Source organism: Mauremys reevesii, linkage group 15 (assembly GCF_016161935.1).
Source record: "Mauremys reevesii isolate NIE-2019 linkage group 15, ASM1616193v1, whole genome shotgun sequence".
Classification (NCBI taxonomy): Eukaryota; Metazoa; Chordata; order Testudines; family Geoemydidae; genus Mauremys; species Mauremys reevesii.
The window spans coordinates 30705920-30725155 of record NC_052637.1 but is presented as its reverse complement, the minus strand read 5'-3'; the positions used below and the strand labels follow the sequence as shown (position 1 = coordinate 30725155).

At 55.0% G+C, this 19236-nt stretch overlaps 2 protein-coding genes across 18 annotated transcripts in view; one reads left to right on the top strand and one right to left on the bottom strand.

Annotated features, from left to right (window-relative positions):
- The window catches only part of TMEM94 (transmembrane protein 94), a 99887-nt gene extending 96121 nt beyond the window's left edge, over positions 1–3766 (top strand). For 4 of the 5 annotated variants that reach the window (XM_039500977.1, XM_039500979.1, XM_039500978.1 and 1 more), the window contains one exon: positions 223–295. In XM_039500977.1, coding sequence (XP_039356911.1) covers positions 223–295 — 73 coding nt within the window. Of the gene's footprint in view, positions 1–222 lie in introns of all 5 variants that reach the window. The other variant, XM_039500975.1, reaches the window with a different exon arrangement.
- A 548-nt stretch (positions 3767–4314) lies between these two features.
- Positions 4315–19236, bottom strand: part of CASKIN2 (CASK interacting protein 2) — a 147985-nt gene continuing 133063 nt past the window's right edge. For 9 of the 13 annotated variants that reach the window (XM_039500970.1, XM_039500964.1, XM_039500966.1 and 6 more), the window contains 15 exons: positions 18210–18340; positions 17318–17426; positions 16701–16809; positions 16212–16306; positions 15727–15844; positions 14870–14950; positions 14104–14225; positions 13133–13214; positions 11938–12032; positions 11385–11495; positions 10953–11054; positions 10530–10668; positions 8091–10277; positions 7457–7799; positions 4315–7085 (listed from right to left, as the gene is read on the bottom strand). In XM_039500970.1, the coding sequence (XP_039356904.1) occupies positions 6989–7085; positions 7457–7799; positions 8091–10277; positions 10530–10668; positions 10953–11054; positions 11385–11495; positions 11938–12032; positions 13133–13214; positions 14104–14225; positions 14870–14950; positions 15727–15844; positions 16212–16306; positions 16701–16809; positions 17318–17426; positions 18210–18340 (3921 nt within the window). In that variant the 3' untranslated portion in view covers positions 4315–6988. The remainder of the gene's footprint in view (positions 7086–7456; positions 7800–8090; positions 10278–10529; positions 10669–10952; positions 11055–11384; positions 11496–11937; positions 12033–13132; positions 13215–14103; positions 14226–14869; positions 14951–15726; positions 15845–16211; positions 16307–16700; positions 16810–17317; positions 17427–18209; positions 18341–19236) is intronic. The other 4 variants (XR_005588371.1, XM_039500973.1, XM_039500972.1 and 1 more) reach the window with 4 other exon arrangements.

Genomic DNA, 19236 nt, shown 5'->3' with positions numbered 1-19236 from the left:
AGAATAATGTGGACTATATTGGCCACACCATTACGTAAGCAGCATGCTGCAGAGACCAGGTGCCTTGCTGCAGTGTGCAGGGCCAGCTGGCTACAGAGGGCCCACGCTCGACTTGGGCTCTGGACGTTTGGGTGTCCCTGTTCTCAAGGGTGGGTTGCTCTGTGAGCTGCAGGACGTGCCTCTCTGCCCTAACATGCTGCTCTTCCTTTCTGCCCTCTCCAGGGTGCGGGTCCGTTACCAAAAGAGGCAGAAGCTGCAGTTTGAAACTAAACTGGGGATGAATTCTCCGTTTTGAACCCCGGCAGCAGGAGTCCTGTGGCAATGCCGCCTGGGGCGAGGGACGTATGCCCCCGTCCCCGCACAGCCTTGACCTGCGCGGCAAGAAGGATAGTGCTGGAGGCTTTGCAAGGCTTCGCTTACACACGCGGACCCGCCAGGGCTCCTAGCCAAGCAGCAACAGAACCTTAGAGAGAAGCCACTGCTGTAGCTGTGTCCAGGAGCAGGTTTGAGGCCCCTTACCCCACTGCAGCGCTCCAGGGGAATGGGAGCTCTGGCTGCCCTCCAGGCTGCTGTTCCTTTTATTTATTTATTTTTAGTACCTTGATGACATTGAAATGAAGCAATTTCCCCTTGCGGACTCTTCCTCCAAGATCAGCTTTGTCTGTGCAGATCAGGGCCCTGGCATGGCTGCTGAGTCTGTTGGGAGAGGGAGGGGTTGATGGGGGAAAGCCAGGGCTGCTGCCGTTTTGCCCTTTTGTTAAAGGATTTTGTTGTGTATATGTGCCCTCCCCAACTCCCATCTTGGCGGCCCTTCCCGCAGAGCCTCGAGTCTCCTGCCCTTCTGTGAGCACCACTTGGCTCTGCTCAGGCTCCCACACTGCATCATGGAAGCCTCCTAGTTTCTCTGGCTGCAGTCAGGCCTGCCCTCTAGTGGACGGTGGGGGTGCTTGCAGCAGGACTAGAGAGCGGCATGGTTGAGATGCGGGCTGCTGGGATCCCAAACTGTGGAAGTGGGGATGGAGGCAGGTCTTTAAGCAGAGTCTCTATTTGAATCTCATGATGGAGGCTCCCCTCCCCCCGGGGCATTTCTAACAACTATCTGTATGAGAGCCCAAGCCCTGCCTGCCTTCAGGAGGGCAGGGAGCGCCCTTTGGGGACTGAGCCAAAGTGGTCCAGCTTTCATAATCTTCTTGGCCTGGCCAGCTCTCGTGCGTTGGGGGAGACTCCCTTAATGCCAGCCCCAAACAAGGCAGCTTTACAGTTGTCTCCCTCGTGTGATGGTGGATTTCTAGTCATTCACTGAGACTCGTGCAGATCACCCTCGCTGTGACCATCCTGCTTTGGCAGCACTGTCTGAGACCAGGGGCTGGGGGATGCATCTGGCTAGGCTAAGCTGCCTGCCCCAGGCACAGTGTCTGCAGCTGATTCTGATTTCAGAGGCCCCCAGCTTTTCCTGGAAGCAGGTGTGTTTACAGGCAGGCCCAGCGAGAGGATCTCCCTGCTGCTTGGAATTGTGAATGACAAGCAGGGCGGGAAATGGCTGCCTTCCCAGAAGTGTAATTCCCTCTGATCATGTCCTTTTGTACTAGTGTTTCAAAATATCCCCCTCCCCACAGCTATGTTTCCATTCCCTCCTTTGAGCACTACCCGAGCAGCTTTTCCTCATGGCTTCTGGTTGTAGGAAAGTTGGTTCTTTAGGGGTTAGCTCTGCCATTCTGTTTCCCCACCTATTGCAAGGGAACTCCCATGTGGACTGCATCCCTCTGAACTGGGGGAGAGCTTCATGTGAGGGCTTGTCTATCCCACGCCACACTGGTGCAAGTCATTATGTGCACTAGCACAGCACATTTGCACAGACACAGTGGTAAAAAGCCCCAATGCAGAGAAGCCTGGGGTTGCAGGAGCCACCTTACACCTTTACACAGAGCTGGTGCTAGCTCTGGCTACAGACTGGAATGCGTGGGCCTGTTTAACAGACCACTCCCAGTGCTGATACTGAGCCAGTGATGGAATTTATTCCTTCCCAGGCTTGGAGACCAAACCAAGTCAGGCAAATCCCGGCTCCATCTGTGCTTCCATAGTAACTTCACAAAACACAGATGTCACCTTGGGCCTGGAGCAGAGTAGTAGCTGTTAATCATTTCCTGACAGACCGGGAGGGTGGAGAACCCTAAGCCAGTTCCCTCTTGCTCCCCCTTGTGGGCCTTGTGTTTCAATGAGAGCAGTAACAAAACCAAGGATGATCGACTCTAAGCAGCATCCCCAAACCCCAATATCCCAAATAGCTACTGGGGGGAGAATGAGTGTGAGTGTGAGCACCAGTATCAGCGTAAATACACTGGAATAGCTGGGGTATGGGAGGGTGGGGTTGGGTGGCATTCTGCTCTGGCCCTTAGCAGTTTGTCACCGCAAGCATTAACTTGGTCAGTTTCAGTAAGTGAAGGAGGCTCTGCCTTTTCAATACAGTCTAGCAGGTGCCTTGGCTGTGTTGGGAAATTGTACCATGTTAGATACATGAACTGATAAGTGTGATGCTAAACGTGACTTGGCACCTAGTTAAGACAGGAACAAAGCATGTTTTTAAAACATATTGGCCTGTTCTGGTGAATCCTGGGGTTCAGACATTTGAACACAACTGTACTTGTCCAGGTTGAGGGAAAAATCATGTCTAACATTGTGTTAGTTAAAACATACTAGCAGATGCGATTGCCCAGCGTAGACAAGGCCCAAAGGGGGCAGCTGGAGGGAGCTAATTAGAGGACTGGGGGTGGGGGAGAGATTATAGTCTGCATCTCCAAGCTCAGAGCTGCCAGGGGCACATGGGATAACAACTCTAGATGGCTGGGAACTCTGAGCAATGGCCATTAGGTAAAGCAGGGTTGTACAATGTGACTGTGTAAAACCAGCCCCTTCGTACTCCAGTAGCTGGCTCTCTGCCTGTAGCCAGTCACATATGCTCATTTTACAGACTAGACTTAAGCCTTCTATTATTTTTACTCCTTTTAGGCCTGCAGTGCTGACATAGCTCCAGGAGAGTGAGCTGGATTCTGCCTTGGCCAGACACTTATCTAAATTCCAGTTACAAAATTGGTGATGCCTGAGACAGCGAGAACCAAGCATGACTTTCAGATCTCAGGGTGAATTTGCAGGGTTAGCAGGTAGGAAAAACCTCTCTTTATTTGCAAGCTGAGCTGATTTGAACAGGAGTCAGACACAAACATGAAACCTCCCACTGCCAGAGTCACGTTTAAAGCTGCACAGCTCTGTTCTCAAGGATCTGAGATCTTAGCTTGTTTTTGTTTCCCCTGAAGTTTTATAGTGCGATTTTTAAAGGCAGCAGCTGCCAAAGCTCAGAGCTGGCCAGTCTCTCTTCTAGAGGGGGCATGTCCTGTAGATTTCCTTTTCTGGGGTGATCACTCTGAAAATACTTCCCTCTTGCCACTCCCTCCCTCCGCAGCTAGACTCAGATGGAGCCAAAATGTTAGAAGAGTTGAGTCTTTTTGGTAGTTGCCTCTGCCTCTGTACAAGCCTTGTCACCTCACACTCCTTAGCCAACCAGGGTTTCGGAAAGGCATGAGTGCACAGCTTTGGAAAGGGATTTCCTACGTCACAATGTTTTTAAATGGTGTATATTTTATATTGAAAATTAAAATTTTTGGATGTATGTAAAAAATTTTTTGATTTGTATTAAAACTTGTAAATTGTATAAAAAAAAACCCCACAAGCACCCAATGTATGAATGGCAATAAATGATTGTCTGATACTGTGCAGCAGGGTGAGGGAGCTTGTTTTCAGTTGGCTGAGGGGCTCCGTAGCTTGGTCCCCACAGAGAAACGGATTCATCTTGTAGTGGGAGGCAGGGTGGTCAAAGGAGCTTGGCACACTGGGTTTCCATTCCCGGCTCTGCCGCTGACTCAGTTTGCCTTTGGGCAAATCGCTTCATATCTGTGCACCTCTGTTCTGCAGAATAACCATTTGCCTAGCATTTCTTGTTCCAGGGGATCCCAGAGCACTGTACCAACTACAGCTGCAGTAATCAGTTACTCTAGTAATGAACTGGGGCAATCAGCTGTTGTGTTGTGAGGCTTAGTTAATGGCTGAAGCACTTTGGTGCTGGGTGAAAGGTGCTAGAGAAGAGGATTTTTAGTGATGTTGGAGTCAAGAGGGAGCAGGTGAAGGACTGGCTGGAGCTGAGTCAAGCAGGCACTGGGAAAAGTGGATTAGTAGAGACCAAGCAGGGTTGGGCTTGTGCCACCATCTATGCATTGCTCAGCAAGACTGCAGCATTGTAACAATGCTGGACATTGATCTCAAAATGGGTTAGGGAGGAAGTATTTTCTTGCCTTGAAAATGTAGCTAAAGCCCTGAGAAGATGTGACTTGTTTCACTGTTGCATGATAAGCCAACATTGGAAGAACAGAAGCCAGGTGTTCTGGCTTCCAGCCCAGTGCTCTAACCATTACTCTGTGCCATCAGTTCCCTTAATTTTGACCACCCTACAGTGGTAACCTGTAAGGCTAAATCTTAGTCCCCCTGAAGTCAATGGTAGGATTTTTGTCCCTGGAGACACCCTCAGGGAGAGCAAGTGGACAATGGTATTAACACGAAAGAAACAACTGAGTCAATTAGGCAGAACTATCAAACGGGAAAAAAGCCCCACTGTTTAATAGAATTAAGTCTTAATTGAGGTTAGTGGAAAACAAACTGCATGATTAACACAAACAGTCCAGATGGTTTAAAATCTGTCAGTCTGGCGATTACGTGGACTATTTTTTCCCTAGCTCCCTGGCTGCAAAGAACAGGGGTTCGTTAGACACAGTCATGCCCATACATAATTTACACAGCATACAATATCTTTAAAATAAAGATCTAGAACTTGAAAAATAAGCATTCCTCTGAGAGAAAAACAAATACGTAATTCTGTTATTGACCATAAGAACAGCATTCTGCTGCCCCTGTGGTGGCTCAGAGTAATGCAGTTCTACCCCAGTGTCTCTCTTATCCCTGTCCCTAGATAATGACACTTTGAAATCTGGTTAGTAAATATATAATCACATTTAAAATATATACACTTTGTCTTTTAAAAAAAAAATTTACAGTTTATCAACATTGAAAAAGTTGGACTAGTCCCAAGTCAACTTGTGGGACATGAAAACCCTTTTTATAAAGTGCCACTGGTTGCAGCTAGTTTTAAAGTTCACTTTTGTAGCACTTGCCGTTTCACACAGGGCCATATTTCAGGCAACGTAATGTACAAAGATACTGACTAGCTAGGGCCAAGATGGGTTAGCGTCAAATCTACAGCCTGACCTTGCCACCTGACTGCTTTCTATGTGAAAACAAAGCTTGATTGGCATGAATTCCATCTCCTGCCAGTAGGGATCATGGTACAAACTATTACCACACGAATGAGTAAGTCGCTGAGAAAAACATGGGCTGGGATGGGTGGCTTTTACAAGGGGCTGTTCTCTTTCCAGTGCATGGAGAGTTGATGCCGTAAACAGTCTAATAGTTTGAAATGCAAATTTCCCTGGGGCATGAGGAAGGCTGCTGCTTCCTTCAGTCACCTTCATAATTTAGCTTTAATTTTTTAAAGTTAGATTTGCTTGGTGGTTTTGGCAACAAATGACCCCTTAGTAGAAAATGTGCAAATTTTCCCTTTTATTGCTCTGGTGCATTCATTAGTTTGGCATTTCAGGTGACCCTATACAGATCCTTCAAGAAAAATTTGTTCTTAAAGCACTCCATCTATAACTGCTGCTAGGAATGAAAAAATTGAGGCTGCTGTTCCTTTGCTTCAGCCCTGTCGAGGTGAGTGAATCCAACTTCTATTTACAGTAGCTGTCAGGGAGCTAAAACTAACTTAGTGCAGTGAGGTCGTTTCTAGCTCCATTCTTCTAGAAGCTGGTCAGTGTTTAGTAGGGTTAAGAAGCATCTTCACAGGTCCCCAAATGCTGCTAGCATTTAAAAAAAATCTTTGCTTCCAACTCAGCTTTGAGTCTTGTTCCAGGTCTATTTCCCTCCCTAGAGTGGTCACATGGAAAGAAGAGAACATGTTTGCCACAAAAACACAACCTGTTCCTGCCCAACTGACTGGCTATGCAATACTGCAGAGGGTGTGGGTAGGGATCTCTTACAATCAGAGCCAGCAGAGGGCAATATGCTCCAGCCAGACTGCCACTGACTAGCCCAAAAGATGCTCATCCCAGTCTTTGGCTAGCAGCCACTTACCAGGAATGAATCCATGCAGGAAGCTTAGGGAGGGGGTCAGGTAGATCTTAATTTCCTGACAAAGCTGTTGTGAAGTGCTGAGCCTGTTTGCTCCTTTATGGGGTACAGACGTGCCAGCGCGGCTCCGAGGGCATTGCTGTGGGGATTTAAATCCACTTGGATTACACGCTGCCTTACAGTGACGTGCTTAAAAAGCACCAAATAAAGCAGGCAGGTTTCTTCTCACCAGAGAGCTGCCAAGCTGCAACAAGTCCCGTCTTATTTCAGCAGCCGACAGGCCCTGCCGGGGCTGCGCATTAAGTGCTTGGCTCTGCTGTGCCTGCCCAAGGAGGTCCTCTCCCTCAACATGCTTTTGGCAGGGTTTAAATAATAAGAGGCAGGACTCAGCACTGGGGCTAGTGAGGAGAAGGCCCCTGAGGAAGCTTTGTGTGGAGGTCAGAGGAAGAGGAGCTCATTTCTTGGGGGAGGCTGGCCCCCCAGGAGTGAGAGTTACTGCACTCACTCAAACGCTGCTGAGGGCGAAAAGGTGTAGTTGCCTCTTCCTTGTGCTTGTCTCCTGCAGCTGCAAAGGGACATATGGGAAATTCCCTGGGGCTGTGACTGGGCCAGGAAAGGTGAGGGAGGTGCACACTCCAAGCCCTAAAGTGCAGGAGGGAGAAAGATCAGAGCAGCTGTAGTGATCCCTGGGCAGAGTTCAGGGCCATCCCCCTTCAGGCTTTAGCACAGCAACTGGGGAGGAGTGGCAGGCGACCGAGTCTCAGTCCAGCATGGCGTCCAGCTGGTCAGCCAGGACATCGAACATGTTGCTGATGTCTTCCAGGATGTTATTAGCTGAGTGCGTAGCCCCGTAGTGACTGAGAGGGAAAGAAAGAAAAGGCAGGATGGGTAAGGCCCTGTGACAAGCGAAGGCCTTGGTGCCCTCTGACACCAACAGTGCAAGGGGGCCCCAGTGCCTCCCCCAAACCAAGGGGTAGGTGGGACCCAACCACTGCTCAAGCCTTGCCCTGTGCACAGCTCAGGAACGGGGCTAGCCTGCATGGGCCCCACCGCGCAATGGAACCATGTTTTAACAGTGCTGCGACAGAGGTTGATGGGCCCTTGGCCCAGCGGTGGAGGAGGTTGGGAAAGAACCTGGCCCAGTGTTTCTAGGCACTCTTGAGGAATACGTGGCTGAGGGATAACTTACCCACTCAGCCCTGCTGTCCCCCCAGGACTGTTCCCTCACCTGTCCAACTCCTCGGCTGTTATTTTTTTCTCAGCAGCCTGCAGCGCAGCTGTCAGGGAAGAGTTGGTCTGTTCCAGTCTCTGCTGAGCCAGGGCTGGATCCGGAGCGGCACTCAAAGGCTTCATAAAAATGGGCATCCCGCTGCTCAAGGCTGCCTTGTTGCTAATCTCCAGCTTCGACGGGCAGGCAGCAGCCGTGGATCCTGCCACCTCTGGTGCCATCTCGGCAGTTGCCCAGGGGGCAATGGTATTCCGGGAGGGCTGCAGGACTTGCTGATAAATCGTTTTTGGCCCTGAAAATACCAGTTTTGTAGACGCAACAGACGTGTGCTTGGCTGAGGCATCTGGAAGGGAACAGATAAAACCTAGTTCAGTCCTGGCCCCATGCAGGGTACATTGGCTCTGGGAGAGGAGACACCTAGCCCAGCCAGCTAGGACAAAGCCGCTGTAAGCTCCTCTGCTGCCAAAGCCCATCTCTCACCCCTGCATGTGCAAGCGCCTCTACACGCACATACTAGGAAGGGGTGTAGCTGACAGCTGCCCCCCCGCCCCCCGTACTTCCTACACAAACCCTCCCTCCCCCCCGAGGAGGAGCTTTTAGTTCACTCTGAACACAAGCGATATGTTGCATGTACCTGGCCCTACAGTGGAGGTCCTCAGGAGGACAGCACCCCCATGCAGCTCCCCAGGGCTGGCTGATTTCAGAGAAAGTGGAGGCTTTTTGATCCCCTTCTCCAGAGACAGGATGCTCTTCTCAATCTCAGCAATTCTGAATTCCACACTGTCGTCATCAAAAACGTCTCCGTTTCCCCCAGGCTCCGGCGCTGGGCCGATGATGCTTACGGCTTGGGCCTGTGCATATTGTGGGGGCGGATTCACAAGAGCCTGGCTCTGGCCAGCCAAGCTGAACGCTTTTAGCAGAGTCTGTAGTGGCTCTCTCTCCTTGTACCTGGGCCTCCGCTTCACCGTGTCAGACTCGGTGAGGTTGAATTCCAGCACTTCCAACTCTTTCGCTGTGGTTCCTCCCAGCTCCTTCCCAGCAGAAGAGCAGGGAGGCCCCATACTGGTAGCTGTTGGGGGGTTGGACTCAGAGTCCAGGCTGGTAGCTTCTGCCTTGTGGTGCCCAGGAGGCTTTGGCCGCTGTTTGATGGTTAAGTTGCCTTCTTCTGCAAATGGAATGCACTCACTGGAGCTGTTCTGAGAGGACGATGATGAGATCTCACAGTCCTCTGTGTCAGATTGGACGTCCTCTAGGCTGCTTTGCAAGGCCTCCGTCGTGGTGACGCTGGGTTCACTAAACGTGCGTCGGCGGGGCCTGTTGCTCTCAAAGGCATCTCTCTCATTATCTGAGAGCCTTGTGCTGCAGGAGCCTTCAGAGACCCTGGCTCCACAGGGCTGACCATCTGAGCCTGCTCTAGAAACTAGCTGATGATCTGGAGTTGGGGGCTTTGGTGGACTCCCACCTACAGTGGACACCTCGAGCACTGCAGCCTTGCTCGTCACTGTTTGGCTGCTGCCTGCATCGCTGGTGCCCAGCCATGGTGAGGGAGCCACATCCACCGACTCTTGGGCAGCAGTCTGCCTTCTCTCCGATTCCAGACCCTGCTCCGCTTCTGCCTCCACAGCCTGGGCACTGGAGACAGAGCTCAGGCGCTTGGGCGGAGGGGGTGGAGGCCCTTTCCTCTTTGCCCGGATGGCAAAGGACTGGCTGCGAACGACCTTGGTGTCTGACTGCAGATAGGTGCGTGGCACTTGGCTCCGTCCCGGGCGCCGGGTGAGGGTGGCGTAGGAGCCTAGGGTGCTAGTGGGGACCTCCTCCTTCTCATGCTCGCCATCCGACAGAGCGTAGCGGTTCAGGCTATGAGAGCGCTTCTTGTACTTGAAGGTGTCTCCATTTTGCTGTTCTCCAGCCTGCCAGGAGTCCAGGGTGGCACCAGGCTTTGGAGACACGTATGGTGATTCCGTGCCACTGCAGTGGGAATGGAGATAGGAGAAAGCTTTCTGAGCTGATGACTGGAGATTGCTTCTCTGGGAAGAGGAGAACTGGGGGTACAGGTGCGCTGGGTTCTTGGGCTGCTCAGGAACACTGGGGGATTTCAAGGAGATATGAGGATACATGAAGACATAGGGTGCTGTGCCCTTATTGGGCGTCTGGGGTGGGGTGCAGGGGGTTGCTGCTGGTAGAGAGTTGGATGGCTGTAACAGTGGAACGGTGCCTTTCTGAGCCACGGGCCGCTGGTACTGATCGGTCCCTTCAGGGAGGTTCCTCTCTTTCAGAGGGCTTCCCCCACACCCATTGGAGTAGCCATTCAGTCCCTCTTGGGCGGTCAGCTGGGTAATAACCTTCCCGTAATTATCTTGGTTAGGTCTCCCTGGCAGAATGCTAGCGTTCTCCTTCTGCCGGGGCTGTGTGGAAGAGTGCCCGCTGCTGCTGCTGCTGCTGCCGCTGCCCAGGCTCTCCTGGGAATGGCTGGAGAGGATGGTCCTGGATAACATGTTGTCCTGAGAATGCCCTGACCCCCTGGAGCGGACTCCAATGCTCTCCTGACTCCGTGACATCCCCTGAGTGTTCTTCATGGGCAGCGTTTCCTGGCAGCTGTTGGACATGGCTGTTTGGAGCTCATAGCTCAGCTCGCTGTCCTGGAAGGTGATCATCTTGGGCGTGTGCGGAGACTGGGACTCTCCATTCTCAACAGACTCAATGGTGACTATGTCCAGGGCCCCAGGGATTTTGCGTCTTGCCGGATTGGTTTCGGCTTGGTTCAAGTTCTTGCGGATGTCTGTCAGCTTCTTGACAGCCAGCATGATCTTCTTCTGGTGGCCTGCAGACGGCACAGGAGTGAAAGAAGAGTTCAGTTTCCATGGCCCACAGGAAGGACAATTGTGGTTTTAATGCTGTGGACCCTTGAGCACTAGCTATTACACCGAGACCTTTGCACACAGGATGACTTCAGACCTTGCAGTTACCATGGTATGGGCTGGATTTTAGCCAGAGGCTCCACCATTCTACATCTGACTGACACATTTAGCTGCTTTCCACCCTCATGGCTGCTGAGCATTTCCCAGCAACTCACCCAGCTTGTTGATGCCAATCTCCTGCAGGTCCTCCCATGTCAGGTCTGTTACGATGCTGATGGAGTCATAGCCATTGCTCACCAGTTTCTTATGGTACTGGGGCAGCCCAATGGCACTCAGCCACTCCATCAGGTCGGCCTACAGAGAACAGCAACAGGGACAATTTCATTAGCACTAGAGCAATGGATGGCTCTGCCCTGTTTCTTCTCTCGTCCCTCTGTGGCTCACTGTATGACCCACTGTGGACTCTCATTAAAACCTTCACTTGAGTCTGCTGGGCCTGGTGCCTCATGAACACACAGTGGGAACTGGTGCCAGCCCCCAACCCCAAGGAAAAGTGCACAGAGCCCAGCATGTGGCTGAAAACCCTCAGGGCACCCATAGTGCTGGTGCAAAGGACAAGACATGCCCCCAGTACTCACAGGAATGTAATTGGGCAGCCACTCTGCAATGCTGAGCTGTCCAATCTCAGTGGAGATTTTCTTTCTGTGCCCCGGCTTAGTCACCCCAATGGCTGTTAGGTCCTAAAACAAACACAGCGGTTGCCCTTCATTAATGGGGATGCTGAAAAGTTAGCTGATGTAGTGCAAGGAGTCAGCAGCTCCCCCTGCAGTAGGGAGGGAATGCCTCGGCGATGCACTGGTTAGTGCTTGTACTAGAGCAATGGATGCTCTAGAAATACCAGCTAGAGAGAGGGAGTGGCTGGGACCCTCCACCAGCCAGAGTCTACGGTGTGGTGCCAGTCACTGGAAAAGGCGAGCAGCAGGGGCTGGGCCCTGCCTTTGGACCCTGGCACTGCCCTATTCCTTGTGGCCAGGCTCTCACCAGTAGTCCCTGAACCCACCTGACCTTACCTCTGGGGTCATGCGGCTGATGGTGGGGACGTCATAGCCAGCATTGAGGAAGTTGGCCGTGTAGAACTCCAGCTGGAACTCACTCAGCCAGTTGTAAATGGCTTCTGCATCCTGGAGAGAGAAGCCGAGACAGAACAGCTCATGATGGTGGCTGCATGGGCCAGGGGCAGAAACAGTCCAGGCTGCTCTGTGTAATGCAGCACGTCCCCTTGGGACAGGGCATTGGTCACTGACTCCCACCCCTGTACTGTCAAACTGGCTGGAATAAAAGGAATAGGGCAAGAGCATCCTGAAAGAGCTGGATCATACCAGACCTGCTTCTCTGCCCCCATGCTCCGTAGTGTTCTTCAGCCCCTGCTGCTACCTGTGCCTGTGGAGGGAGGGTGAGGCTCAGCTGAGAGGTGGCCATTTCACCATAGCTTCCCCCATGCCAGTAGGTCAAAGGTAGCAGCTGCTTAAAATGTGAACCCAGGGAGTGGCCAGGCCTGTATCCCTGCTCTAAAACAGTCACCCCCATCTGTAGCATTGACGCCCATCTCAGGGGCCCAGGTACCTTTCCCTCCAGGAGCTGTTCAGGGCGGAGGTATTGGTGAGAGAAGATCCTGTTGCTGGCGTTACAGTTGGCCAGGTTCTGGCGCCCAAGGGTTCCTGAGCAGAGAGGGGGTGGGGGTAGTTACTGGAATGGGCCAGAGGATGAGACTCCATTGCACAGAGAGACTGTGAGGAGCTGAACATTTTGCCCTGTAGTGTGAATAGTTCAGAGCACCTTGCTCCACAACTCATTAACCCTCTGCTGAGGCAGGACTCTCAGCCCTGCTGCACTGAGGAAGGCAGGGATGTTAACAAGGTCACCCAGTGAGCCAGCGGCAGAGCAGAGACCCCAGGTGTCCTGCTTGCCAGCCCTGTGCTGCAGCCTGATGTCTTATCCCCTCTTCAAAGCCCTCTCTGCTTCCAGCTCCTCCAAAGCACGTCAGAGAGCTGGAGCCTTCACCCAGCTCTGACCCCACGCCGTGAGCACAGCAGCCTGGTTTGTCTGCTCTCAAAACACAATTTGTCTCTTGCAGCTGATACCATCCCTGAGCAGGCTGGGAGCAGAGCAGGGAAAGTATTCCCTCCCATCCCCCACTACTGGAGAGGAAGTGGGCCATGGACCAGCAGCAAGGGGGCATTCTGCAAACCCTCCTGAGCTCTCCTCAGCCCCCTGCATTTTCTGTCTAAGGACAGAAAATACCAAATGCAAACAGTGACTCAGTGTTAAGAGGGATAACAGCATTCCTGTAGCCATCTCACTGGGGGGAGGGGGCCACAGCACTATCCTTACACCCTGGGAGGCAGAAAGGCAAATCTCTCCCACATTTTATAGAGGGGGAAGCTCATAGACATGTGACTTATAGTCTTACAGCACGATTACGGTAGAGCTGGGAACAGAACTCAGATATCCTGATCCCTGCTCCTGTACTTAACCATAGACCAGACCCTTCCCCTCCCTTCCGCCACAATTTTATTGTAAAAGGAAAAACATAGTCTAGAACGAGCTGTAGGCACCCTCCAGTGTCAACACAGTGCCATCCCCTGCAGTAGTGGGACATGCTCGGGCTTTGTCTTGCCAAGAAAGGCCTGAGAGTGTCTGCTGGGGGCGGTGAGCCTGGTACACAGGCACGGAGCTCTAAGGGCAGTGGGGGACAGAGGGTGGCTCTGACTTGCTCCAAGACACCGCCCGTGTTTCTTCCTGCAATCTCTTTGCTTACCTGTCAGGGAGTTCAGCTGCCCATTCTGGCTATTTGATCCTAAGAGGTGCTGTTGTAGGTCCTCACCACCAGGGGGAAGTGGCTTCATAAGAGAGAAGAGACAATCAGAAGGGTCTGATATGGTGGGTCTGGACTTGAGACTTCGCACTGGGTCTGTTGGGTCAGCCCCTGAGCAATTCTCACACAGCGGCAGAGAGGAAGGGATGGCACAGGCGTGACAGCACTGGGACTGCCTTGCACAGCCTGTGGTAAGAACCCTGCCCCGGGGCCTCGTTCTTGACAGGAGGTCTGTGTATCCTGCACCAGGAGAACAGGGTCCTGGGAACCTATGCAGTCAACTGTGGCCAGGAGCCTCTTTGGGGGCTACAGCTAGAGGATAAAGGCTCTACTACTCCAGTCTGAGGGAGATCCTCCCTGAGCTCATTTGGCTCTGTACGCCTGGCACAGTGACGGCTGCAGATGGGTTTGTAATGTGCACACCCCTCACTGCAGTAACTGCCCCTGGCTGGGTCAGAGATGGTCTCAAACCCTGTGCATCCGTGGGGCAGGGCTGCATTTCCGAAGGCTCCTCTCCATCTGGGTGGTTTTAGCAATTCTGGCCTTGCAAGGGTCTCGCCAGTTCAGACACAAGAATGTGCAATAGACACACATTCCCCGACGCTCAGTATGTTGCTACCACCCCGAAGCCGTCGGCTCAGAGAAACTGGGTTGGGACGTCCAAGTCACTGGTGGAGAGGGTGGGTTAGAAGGAGAATGGGCAGGGGTGGAATACAGTAGGGTCCTGAGTCAGTATGACCCCATGGGACTGCAAGGGGCAGCTCTAGGCAATCAAGGTTCAGAAAGCCGAGGGGGGAGTTGAGGGTAGCCCTGGGGTTCTGGTGGACTCAGTCCCCCTTGGACCATAACTTCCTGTGAGACTTGCCCTGCTCCCTAGACACAGAGCAGCGGGCCCCCTGTATCTGCCCTCCTACCGTGGCATTCTCGATGAGGATACTGGTGCCCTGCCCGTTGGTGCCCTCAGTGCTCTGCCCGCTGCCGGCACTGCGAATGCTGCCAATGCTGCCTTCACTGCCCACGCTGTTCCTGTCTCCTGCTGTTATGGAGAGAGAAGAGGCATCGGGGCCCATGTAACTGAGTGCTGGAGAAGGAGCCTGACGCCCTGGGGCTGGCACCTCCCAATCCCCGTATCCCCTTGGCGCTGGGGCCGGGCCTGGACTAAGCTGCCGCGAGAGGATGCTGTGGGACCAGAGGAAGAGAACTGGCACCTGCACAGGGCATGGCGTTCCCTGTGCAGAGACCCACATGCTTTGGCAGAGGCGCACTGTCCAGACTCTGCTGCCTGCCACTGGCACGGGGCCCAACCTCCACAAGACCCCCAGAGAATCACTCAGCTTCACCCTTCTTAGCGCCACAGGACAATCCCGTTTCTAGAGAAAGGGCTGGAAAGGGGGTGCAGCCATGGCAGGTGTGTGGCTGGATGTGGGGTATCTATGGGTCAATGACCTCTACAGTCCCCTGAGCTGTGGTTTCTCTGAGGCTGCTGCTTTGCTCCAATCTCCCGCTTGGAGCCAGAAGGGGATTTTCTCCGTCTCTTGGGCGGGATGGCGATGGGAAGGGCTCCCTGATGCTAGCCCCTGTCCAGCCCTCCCCAGCAGCGACCCCGACCTGAGTTCTCAGGCCCCGGGGCCGTCCTGGTTAAGGTGAGGTGGCCGTAGGGTGCCTGCTGCAGAGCATCACCTGGGAGTGGCTGCAGCCCGCCGGGAGGGGCGGCAATGCCCTGGCGCTGGTGTGCAGGCACCATGCGGGGAAGAGTCATGCCTGCATTTAAAGACAAAACACTCGTGTAAGAGCAGAGTGTGTGGAAGGGGAGAGGGCAGCATCAGTCATAGCAGGGTCCGGAAATACCCCCAGCACTGTGCCTCTGGGGGGGCCCTGCAGAGGAAGGGCTCATGTGGGTGAGCGTGCAGCTGGCAAACCCGGGGCAGAGCCAGGACTGTACCCGAGTTTCCCTGGCCCTGCGAACGGGGCCTGGCTCCATCATTCCTGTCTCAGTGCACTAGGAACAGATATTAATACTTAGGCCAGGCCTGGGCCCCAGGATACCCAGCTCTGCTAACTCCTCCCTGCCCCTGCACCCCAGCTTGTCAGTCCTGAGCTCCCCCCACAGCCACACCTCAGCCCAGACCTGATGCCTAGGGACCCCCTCAGCTCCACCATCCAGAGCCGCAGCAACCTCTGCTGCCCCAGTGCTAGGATGAGTTGTGGGCCGCTGCAGGGACTTGGACCCAATCTCCACAGGGAGTGCGCTGACACCAGACTTATTCCCCCTGTAAACAAAGGGGCATCTGATTCCCAGTCCCTAGCTGGGAGCAGCTCACCTGAGCCCATCTGCAGCCACTGTCCACCTCTGCTGTGCTACCAGCCCCCAGTCCTCCAGGCCAGAGGGGGTGCTGTCAGCCAGAGAGCCACACCGCTGCCACTTCCCCCTGGCTGCTGGGGTGGGGGCTGGGTCCAGGGAGCGGGTGGGTTGTAGTGAGGGTGGGAGAAGTCCAGAGATTACCCCCCCCCCTCCGGGCGGTGCGTGTGTTACTGACCTGTCCGCTTGCTGATGACCTCGACGATGGAGGGAGGGAAGTAGCCGACCCGATCGGTGCCTTTCTGAGTGTCGTGGATGTGCCCCTTCCAGCGCCCGTCGGAGTGCTGCTCCAGGACCTGTGGGAGGCAGCGGGCATGAGAGTGTTAGGCCCCTGAGCGCGAGACTCCTTACGGGTGTCCCAGCACCAGCAGGAGCCAGGGCATGGCATAATACAGGAACCCTGGCTGAGGGCAGCTCCCAGCCAGGCCCAGCAGGAGGTGCTGTAGGGAACACGCAGGGTCCCTGCCTATGGGCAGCTCCCAGCCACACCCAGCAGGAGGTGCTGTAGGGAATGTGCAAGGTCCCTGGCTGTGGGGGAGCTCCCAGCCACGCCCAGCAAGAGGTGCTGCAGGGAACACGCAAGGTCCCTGGCTGTGGGGAAGCTCCCAGCTACTCCAGTGTTTATTAGCCATGGTCTCTGCACAGCTGCAGGTGATTGCTCACCGTGATGATATCTCCTGCCCGGATGTTGAGAGCGGTCGGATCGTGGAGGTTCCAGAAATCCTTTAAAGCTCGGACTTTCAGGATTCCTGATGCCTCTGAAGAGAAGGGAAAGGGGGAAGAAAGAGCATGGGAGAAGCGTGGGGACGGGGCAGGAGAACAGGGCAGGGGACAGGAAAAGAGAAGGGGGGAGAGATAGAGAACATTAATAGCACGGCCAGGAACTCGGTCCCTGCTGCACCCCCAAAGCTGGCACCCCAGTGCCTGCGTAGAAGGTATTGAAGCCCCTCGCCTGACCACTCAGGTTAGCTGAGGGCCTGTTTGGAGGCGGACTGGGATGTTGCCACACATGCCCCCATAGAAAGGCTTTCTCCCTGCCAATGCCAGGTGAGAGCCGGGCACTCAACTCCCCACAGCAGGGTTCCTGGTTCTGCCCATGGGATTCCAGAGCACGTGGAACAGAGCCCAGCGTTACGCTTAGACCCAGCTCACCTCTCAGCAGTTGCTTGATGTCCTTGCTGGCGTGCGAGGTGGTGAACTGGTTCACGATGTCCAGGGCCGTCTGGTTGTAGGTGTTTCGGATGTTCACGTCTACGCCACCCTGCCGTGGGGGAGCCAGCAGAGACCCCATCAGTGCCAGGGCCATTGGGCAGCCAAGGCTCACACTAGAAGTGCTGCTGGGGAGGCTGCCTACAGGCAGGTCAGCATCTCCTGTGCAGCAGACCCAGACCCCTTCTGGGGGAGCAGGGGGCCCATCTTTTCTCACCAGCTATCACTGGCAGATTGGGGACCTAAGAGGAAGTGGGAGCAGAGCCAGGACAGGAACGAGTCCCAGAAGCTGCACTGACGGAGGGAGGTTCTGTCTCTTGCCCTGTTAATCTCGTTCCAGTTCTCACCCCCACCAGCCACTGCAGTCAGGCCACAGGCTGCATCTTCCCCTGCCCCTCAGTACCAAGCCCTGGGCCACACCTTTCCTCCCCCACTGAGCCACCGTCTCTCTCCCCCGGTCTCCAGCTACTGACTCTTATAGTGGATCGCTCTCCTAAGGGCTGCAGACTTGGTAGCTGAGGGACCGCTCCCCTTCCTACCTGCGAGGGCCTGCAGCTCACCTCCAGCAACAGGCGCACCACCTCCGTCTTGCCGTAGAGCGCTGCCTCGTGCAGGGCTGTGCCCGTCTTCGTCTGCCTGTTGATCTCAATCCCAGCTTTCAGCAGCTGCCTGGGGGCGGGGTGGGGGGAATAAGCCGTGGTGGTTCAGAAGGAGCAAGTGGGCACTATGAGCCAGGAGGACAGGGTGGGCAGTGAGGCTGGGCAGCAGGCAGAGCCAGGGCTTGGGGTGGGGCAGGGTAAATCTCTGTCTCAGCCAGGGTAAAATCATGAGGTGGTTGGGTTCACTGGATACCAAAGCCAAATGTCAATTCCAACTGCATAGGGTGAGAACTGGAGGGAGCCAGTGGGACCAGTGATGGACAGGGGGGTCTGGGGCAGGGCTGGGCGGAGTCAGGCAGCCAGTGATGGACAGGGGGTCTGAGGTAGGGCTAGGGGGAGCCAGGCAGCCAATGGGACCAGTGATGGACAGGGGGGGTCTGAGGCAGGGCTGGGGGGAGCCAGGCAGCCAGTGATGGACAGGGGGTCTGGGACAGGCTGGGGGGAGCCAGGCAGCCAATGGGACCAGTGATGGACAGGGGGTCTGGGGCAGGGCTGGGGAGAGCCAGGCAGCCAATGGGACCAGTGATGGACAGGGGGTCTGGGGCAGGGCTGGGGAGAGCCAGGCAGCCGGGGCTCTAGGGTAGAAGGCCCGAAGCCCCATGGAAAAAGAGCGCCAAGGCTGGGAGTGGGGCATGCGAAGGGCAGCATGTGGGGATCTCTGGGAATCGAGCGGCAGGAGGGGTCTGGCCTGTGCATTGGCAGTGGCGCTGCTACGGGCCTGTGCAGATTAGGACGCTCCCGGCAGGCAGGCCTGGGGCAGGGCGAGGCCAGTGGCTGCAGTGCTGTGCGTTACCTGATTATCTCCTTGTGCCCGTTCTTGGCTGCCAGGTGCAGAGGGGTGGTGTAGTTGGGGTCACTCGTGTCTTTGGACTGTCCCTCCAGGAGCGCAACACACATGTGGCTGTTCAGCAGCAACTGGGCAACCTAGGGTGGGTGAGAGGTGGGTGAACGATGGGGAGCGTGGAAAGGAGAGCACATGAACACCATGTCCCCCGCCACCCTCCCCAGGAGCCCTGCAGCAGCCGGTGGATTGCTCCGGTGGCCCCATTCCAAAGGGTAGGATCCCCTCCCAGATCCAGCCCCACATGCATGGCCAGTGCTTAGAGAGCCTCAGTGGGTGGGGATCAGAGAAGGGCAGGGCCCAGCTATCCCGGGAAGCCCCTAGCAGTCACCACAGACAGGAATTGCTTTCCCCATGATACCCCCTTTCAGACAGTAGCCCAAAGGCCAGGGATTCCGGGTCCCAAGTGTGCACTGGCCTGGCCCGCCAGAGACGCCCACACAGAAGGGGAATTGTTGGTATCTTGGGGCAGCCCAGATGCCTGGAGCGGGGTTGTTTTTACTGCATTATTTATAACTACAGAAATGAAGACGGCCCCCTGCAGCCCCCATGGTGAGAGCAAAACAGTCCGTGGCTGCTCCATTGGGCTGGCTGCACTGGCCAGGCCCCCTTGCAGCAGCGAATGGCACGGGTGCGTTTCTGTAGGCTTGCTGAGCTCCCTCAGGGTGGGGGGAGCTTCCCGCCCCAGCAATGCAGAGCAGCCTGTGCACCTGTCCCGAGCAGCCGCGACAGGAATCCCTCGAGCCCTGCCAGGTTGGAATCTCAGGCCTGCAAACACAGCTGTGCAGAGCCTGCCCCCTCAGCGCCTGTGGAGATTAGGAAGGCTCAGCCTGTCTGGTCGCCACCAGCCTGGACTTAAATGGGAGCAGAGTAAAGATGGGGGTTGGGGAGCAGAGGACTCAGGTTCTATCCGGGCTCTGCACTGGCTCATTGCAGACTCGGGTTCTGTCCAGGCTCTGCTCACTGGCCCCTCTCTGTA